The sequence below is a fragment of the Diuraphis noxia genome, unplaced genomic scaffold (genome assembly GCF_037042655.1).
Source record: "Diuraphis noxia isolate RWA-SAM2 unplaced genomic scaffold, SU_Dnox_SAM2 contig0001, whole genome shotgun sequence".
Taxonomy (NCBI): domain Eukaryota; kingdom Metazoa; phylum Arthropoda; class Insecta; order Hemiptera; family Aphididae; genus Diuraphis; species Diuraphis noxia.
The window spans coordinates 101068448-101076078 of NW_028301711.1; the positions used below are offsets into that span (position 1 = coordinate 101068448).

The window sequence follows — 7631 nt, forward strand, 5'->3', positions numbered from 1 at the left end:
ATAATGAACAATGTACATCAATATAGAGGGAAATGTAATTAAATAAACAATAGTCATAGACAATGATAATAAATTCACACATCACACTATACACTATATAGGGATAACAATAAATAATTGTTGAATTATTTAAAAAAATATATATTTTTACATCCCGCGCAATTTCAAAACCATTGTTTCTTATGTAGTTACTACTATTATTCACTGGAAGCGCTAGGTGTTATTAGAAATCCGGTAGAACTATACTCGCCGCTTTCGATATACAGCTTTGATGTGCCGTCCCGCATCCATAGTATCTATAGCCGTGATAAACACTAACAATAATAAATACAAGGTGATACGACCGTGAACTTGATTACGGAGGCGGCGGCTTTCGTGATATCAACGTACAGCGTTCCGGCGGAGGGGTATCAGATATCAGCACGTTCGGCAACGTTGAAGGCGACAATGATATATTAGACCCATCGAACGACGTGACGTAACACCAGCATCAACGTACAGCTGTTCACTATTGGCGGCACGGTACAACGATTACCGATTTAATAACAATAATTAGTGTCGTTACTGCTATGTACTGACGTACCGCTGAGACATCTAAACACGCATATACACGTAGATATGTATAAGTGACCCTGGGGCGTATGATTTCGCCAACCAATTATATTGTGTAGGACCTCAATAGTTATATCGAAGGCCAAACTTCTAGCCTTTCCAAAATATTACCATAATTGGAATTAAATATACGAAATATTAAATATGAAATCGTAGTCTTGGCAGGCGTATCTAGAGATAACATTAATGTCGTCGGGTTATGGAGATTACGTGTCGCGAATAACCAGGATGTGGCCGACCGGTCGCATGGGCGTGGGAAACTGCGATATTAAAATAATACATGCGTACGCTTTTGCACGACTCGGCCATGGACACATACGTGTCTTATCGATAGGAGAGGAAATGCAGAGAGTAGGACTATCTGGACTATATAGGAGAGCCCCGATTAGACCCAATTCAGGCGTGAGTCACCAGAGTCAGAACAAGCACCTTCACGCCAGACACCAGTCCAATTTAATTATTCGGACTTAGAATATTTTGCAACCAAATCATTTTGTGCAGTAAAAGTGTTTTATTTACATAATAATCAAATAAATATCTAATAAATTAATCACAAATTAAGTTGTTATACTTATTACACCCAATCCAACTACCTCAACACCAGTCGTTTGTCCTCCTGTATGCTGGGACGCTACATAACTAACAGCGACGTTCAAGACAAGAACGGAGAACCGTAATACACGGCCGTGGAACTTCAGCGCACAACAACAGTACGGAACAGTTAAGTGGTATTCCATTGTACGAAGCTTCAATGAACTAAACAGAGAACGCGGAACAACAGACGCGCACAACAGTCATGCAGGCCCGAAGCATAACTAACGGCTGGCTGGACGACGAACGCCGCACATTACTGGCGACACAGCCAAACAATAGCGATAATCGCCGCTGACCGGTCGTCAGGACCAAACAGTGTTGCCAGATACCTATTGCCAAAATCTCGTATCAAGCTTCTCAAAATTCTCGTATTTGAACTTTGATCCTCGTACAATAAAAAAAAACTTTGGTCCGACCAAAGTCCACGGGTATCACGGCCGATTGCGCGTGCACTCGAAAACCGGTCAAAACGGCGGCGACGTCGATAGTTATAATCTTCAACAATTAGTATTAAGTCATTTTAGCCAGGTCTGTGTTTTCCAGTTAGCTAGGATTCCCGAGTTAGAATTACGTAAGAACTATTCTAGTACGTAAGGAGAATTCCGTCGCGACCGCGAATAACCGTGAACCGGCTGTGGGAAGTAGTTATAAGATTAGAGCAGTATAGCGTTATATAACACAACCCCTCCGAACACTTGCCTTTCGTCCCGTGACATTACCGCAGATAACAGCGCAGTTTACGGGTACAGCATACAAACCGGTATCGCTGTCGTCGTCGTAAGCCGCCGCCGCACACCGCCGTTTTCGATCACCGCCGTCTTTACGTAAGCTGCCGCCCCGCGCTGCCGAGACAAACAGGTTTCAGCCGCCGCCGCTTAGGCCGTTGACCTAGTTACACTATATTTGGAAACGCGCCTCCGCCGCCAGCTGACCCACATCGGCGAACACAAATAGGTAAACGTATTTCCGTAACGCCGCGAGAAAACTACGTATATCCACCGAAGTTTCTTTCCTGTTCTAAATTCACTCTACACGACTAGACCTCTCAGCAGTGTATCGACCACTTTTGGATTACCGCTGTCAAAAGTAGTAATACAAAATGACTGGTAAAACGATACAACAGTTGACGACGGCCGAGTTACGGAGTGAATGCACGGCCCGGGGTATCAGCATCTCCGGATCGTAGCCAGATCTCGTGATTAGGCTGGAGGAATACATTCAGGAGTGTGGGCAAGACCCTGAGAACGCGTGGTTCTTGTTTGTACAGCCGGTGATCGCTAGATATTCACAAACGATGCCCGGTCACACGGCATCAACCAGTGGCACCTCCACATTCGAAGCTAGAATAGGGGCGCTTAATATCAAATTTGAAGCAACTATTTTAGACAACTTGTATTGCGACGCGTTACTAGGACATGACTTTCTCGTAGATAACGAAGTCTCTTGTGATTACGCCGCGTGCACAATACACATGGGTAGGCAAATTCGAACGTCGGCATGCTGGAAAGGGAAGTCTCAACCACCCACCACTAGCCCCGACCTGTCTCAATTAGAATTTGGAAACGACACCGAAACTCGCGTGAAACTCACCGAAGTATTAAACAAATACGCGGTAGTATTCAGTGAAAAAGTAGGACGTACCAAATTAATGGAACACGAAATTTTGCTCTAAGATCCAACACCGATCGCGCTAAAACCATATCCATACCCACAGCAGAAACAAACTGCTATCGACAATATGGTGTGCGATATGGAACTCCAAGGGCTCGTGGAACCAAGCACCTCACCGTGGGCCGCACCAGTAGTTTTGGCAAAGAAAAAAGACGGTTCATTCCGTCTCTGTGTCGACTACAGGCGGCTTAACGACGTGACGGAGTCAGACGCATACCCAATGCCCGATTTAAATAAAATGATTAAGCAAATGCGAGGTGCAAAAATTTTCAGTGTACTCGATTTGCGAAGTGGGTACTGGCAAGTACCGCTTCACGAAAAGGCACGAAAATACACGGCTTTCCGGACACGTAGAGGTCTGTACCAATTTAGAGTCCTCACTTTCGGTTTAAAAAATAGTCCTATGACGTTCGTGAGGCTCATGAATGAAGTCATGAGAGAGTACCAGGACGAGTTCGTACAAGTATACCTAGATGATATAGTAGTATTTTCAAGGAACGAGTACTAACACCAGGCCCACTTAGACAAGGTTCTCAAACGTTTCGGACTAACGTGCAACACAAAAAAATGTAAAGTTGGATTTCGCGAAATTTCATTTTTGGGGCACATTGTAGACTCGGAAGGGATACAAAAACAACCGGAAAAATTGGTCTGCATAGACAATTTTCCGGTTCCAAAAAAGGTTAAGGACGTAAGGAAATTTTTGGGAGTGTGCAACTGGTACAGCCAGTTCGTGGACAACTACGCGAACGCCATAGCACCCCTAACAAATTTATTGAAACAGGGAGTAAAGTGGAAGTGGTCAGATGCAAAACAACGCGCGTTTTTATCAATTAAGACCGCGCTAGTCACATCGCCGAAATTATCGCCACCCGACTATAGTTAACCGTTTTGTCTAAAAACGGATGCAAGCGAGATTGGAGCCGGTGCAGTTTTTTTCCAACGGGGTGACAGCCCGGAGGAAAGACGCATAGTGTCCTACGCAAGCAAAAAGTTTAGTGAGACACAAACACGGTACGCCGCGGTCGAGCGCGAGTGCCTAGCTAAATCTGGGCAATCGAAAAATTCGTCCATACCTTGAGATCCGTCGTTTCGAACTCCTAACCGACAACTCAGTCAACTAACGTAGTTACACAGGGCTAAAGACAAAAATTCTAAATTAACACATTGGTCACTACAACTAGCTAATTTAGACTTTAGTACGGTTAGTTACACGTCCCGGGAAAACAAAACGAAGCACCCGATTTGTTATCTCGGGATCCGGTACTCGGCACCCCCATAGACCAAGACCTGCTTGAGGAAAAATTGATAGGCCCACCCACAACGCCGACGACCAATGTTGACTTCAAAAGGGACCACATCTTCTCTATACACGACATCCACGTTAGGGACGACACACCACTCACCGCAACCATACTAGGAAAGTGGCAGTCCGAGGACGCTACAACAAACATGCTAAGCAAACATGGTTGCCGGTCTCACGACAGGCGGCACAGCCCCCCCCCCCCCCCCCCCCCCCCGACAACCATGGGAAGTTATCGGTATCGACTTGATGGGACTTCACGTGGGATTACCACGTTCCGGTAAGGGAAAATCATACATACTGGAAGCAACCGACTGTTTTAGTAGGTGGACCGAGGCTTACCCCCTAGGCACAGCAACCTCTAAAACAATAATCGAAACGCTAGAACGTGAGTTCTTCTCACGTTTCGGTTACCCGCGCGTGTGTCTCAGTGATAACGGCCCCCAATTTGTGTCGAACGAAATGTTAAACGCGTTAGAACGTTGGGGAACACAGGGTTGGACAACTCCAATTTACCATCCGAGGGCCAACCCAGTCGAAAGCCGAAATCAGGATTTGAAAAAAGGTTTGCGCGCACAGCTCGTCGATGGTAACCACAAATCCTGGGACACAAAACTACCCGCAATTTTATTTTCGATACGGAACAGGTGTAACGAACAGACGGGCTTCCCACCTGCGGTCCTAGTTCTCGGCAGGGAATGCAAGAGACCCGGAGATTGGGCGCTATCAAGTTCAACACCGGACAGTATCGGAAAAACACAGGAAGAGAGGGTAGTGCGGGAGCAACAAGTTCTAGGCAAAAAGTTAGGGGTACAACCGAGCGCGAACATCGGGACACCGGGAAAGTTCCGCAAGGGCGATGTAGTTTAATACAAAGCACACCACCTATCAAAAGCACATTGTAATTTTCACGCCAGATTCACACCGAAATGGTGGGGACCGGTAGGATTGGCGAAGCAAGTCGGAAAAGGAGTTTTCCTAACCGACCAACAAACACCGCGAAAAATACACGTGTCATACCTAAAACGCGCGCCCACAGAGCAAAGTTAAATAAGCAATGTTTCGACTAAACATCAGTTTCAGGCAACATGAGCAGCCAACAACAGACGGAGAAGTACGTACGTTTGGCCAGCCCCCCCCCTCCCCCCAAAGGAAAATCTATGAAAAAACTATACAGACATTTAGCACGTTATTCGCACGAATTCGCACGCCCAATTTGAAAATTCGCACGACCTTCCTTCCCTTCCAAAAACAAAAAATTCATGGGGGTACATACATTTATAAATATAACTATTCAGTCTTGTAAAGTATGTTTGAATACTACTAATAAAATACGTGCTAAAGTATTTTTTATGTATTCTGAATACTTGTTAAAAGTATTTTTAACAAAATTTAAATACCATAAGTCCGTTTTAATTTGACATCAATAAAAATAATATTGTTTTCGTTGTAATAATATTATAATCATAATAATTGTCTATCCTTATATTTGGTACTTCTAAGAATAATTTATTGTACTATTTTTATTTAATAAAAGGATTAATACTTTATAATATAGTATATTTGTATATATTATGTATAAGTTTTATAGAATATAATTTATATAATTAAACCAAATAAGTTATTAGGTAATAGGACATGTATCAGCCATGTTATAGTATTTTCCAATTCGCATAAATCTAAGGTAAGTAGTAACATAATAGGTAATAGTACCTATACTGATAATTTAAAAATATACCTTGTATTCAAATGCTTTGTGAGTATTCATAAAAACATTTTTTCTATAGTATTTTAAAAGTATTTTAATACTATTTTATTCGAATACTAAAGCATTAGTATCTTTATACTTTTTAAACATAAAATGTATTAAACATTTTTTAAATATTAGGCACAAAAAAAAACTTTATATAACTATTATCTATTTTGTTTTTCCACGCACTTTTGAACATTATTCTTATCCTAGTTATTCTCAAATTATAAATTTTTTTTTGGTATGTATATAGCAGATTTTCTGTAGATCGGAAACTTTAAATATTACGGTTATAATATAATATATTCGTTCAATAATGCGCATCATGTTTTATATAATTGCTCTATTTTTAAATCCTCTAGCTACCAATATGTTTTCAAATTATTATTTTTATAAATTTCACGTCGAGTGCTACTATGATGGGTAACTACTTCCCTCACGCTTTCACAGTCAACTTGTAAAATCCAGCTCATATGCTTATTGTGACTACTATTAGAGATTGTATATTTTTCCAATAAATTTAAAAAAAAAGAAATTATTATTATTTTATAAACACATTATAATGTTCATGGTATAACCCGTCCAGAGGGACACATGCTTAAAGTTACTTATATTGTATGCGCTTGTCGATTCTGTTGCACTTTTTAAGCTGGAATGACTCGATGATTAAAAAATTAGGGTAAAATTATGATTACAATTTATTAATTCATAAAAATAGTGTTAGGTAAAGTAATATCAAATAGTATACACAAGTAGTTCACAAGAAACTTCATTGTTTTCTTTTATTGGAATTGGTTTTTTTTTTGAGGTCATCAAACAATTGCCAATTCTTCGTGCCCCTAATAGCATATGCATTATAATGCCCGGATGACGTCCTTAACTTTGATAGTGCTGGTTGAAGACTGATAACTCCTCTTAATTCGTATGTAACGTAGTTGTATATTAAGAGTTTTGGAATGTCAGAAAGTTTCATTTTAACCAGTGCTGTTGTTTCCGTACTACGATTATTGGAAACCACTCCATATCCTGAAAAAATTTCAATATATTTTTTATCGTACTACTTAAAAAAAATGAACTCAATGCTAGAGACTTATTGTAGTTTGCATGTTTTCTAATATGCATTTAAAACATAGCTTAGTGATATAGAATCCGTTTCATAATGCCAAGAGTGTTTACAGTATTTATTTTTTTGTATATTCTTTTGCATATTTAACAATTTTTCAATTTTAAATGCATATTTTACTTCAAACTAGAGTAAAGTTTTTCTTAAAATTGGTAAAAAAATAAATAAAATTGTGTAGGTATACAGGTGTACCTAAGAACTGTCTTTTTTTCGACTGCGGGACATTTATAGGTGAAATACGAAACATCGATACCTTTTTATTAATTTTAATCAAACGGGGTACAGTCAATTGGTCGTAATTCTATGTCAAATGATTTGTTTTGCAATGTGTTAAATAAGTTATCTGTAATTAAAAATATATCACTAAAAATGTGTGCCAAAAATGCAAATTCAAAAGATTTAAGATTTTTTAAATGTCCAACTGATCCACAAATAGAATCAGCTGATGACTTGGCATCATTTATTATAGCTTCAAAAACTGCTTTAAAGTTAATCCACTCATTAACTAATAAATGCAAAATGTTTTATCTAGATGCCCACCTTGTCTGTACAAACTGAGGAATGCGTTTACCTATAAT

General features: G+C 40.1%; 1 protein-coding gene across 1 annotated transcript; it reads left to right on the top strand.

The window, feature by feature from the left end:
• The first annotated feature begins 4429 nt into the window (after nt 1-4429).
• LOC107172148 (protein NYNRIN-like) lies at nt 4430-5050 on the top strand. The gene has a single exon (XM_015522428.2). It carries the CDS (start codon nt 4430-4432, stop codon nt 5048-5050), a length of 621 nt encoding a protein of 206 aa, XP_015377914.2.
• The last annotated feature ends 2581 nt before the right edge of the window (nt 5051-7631 follow it).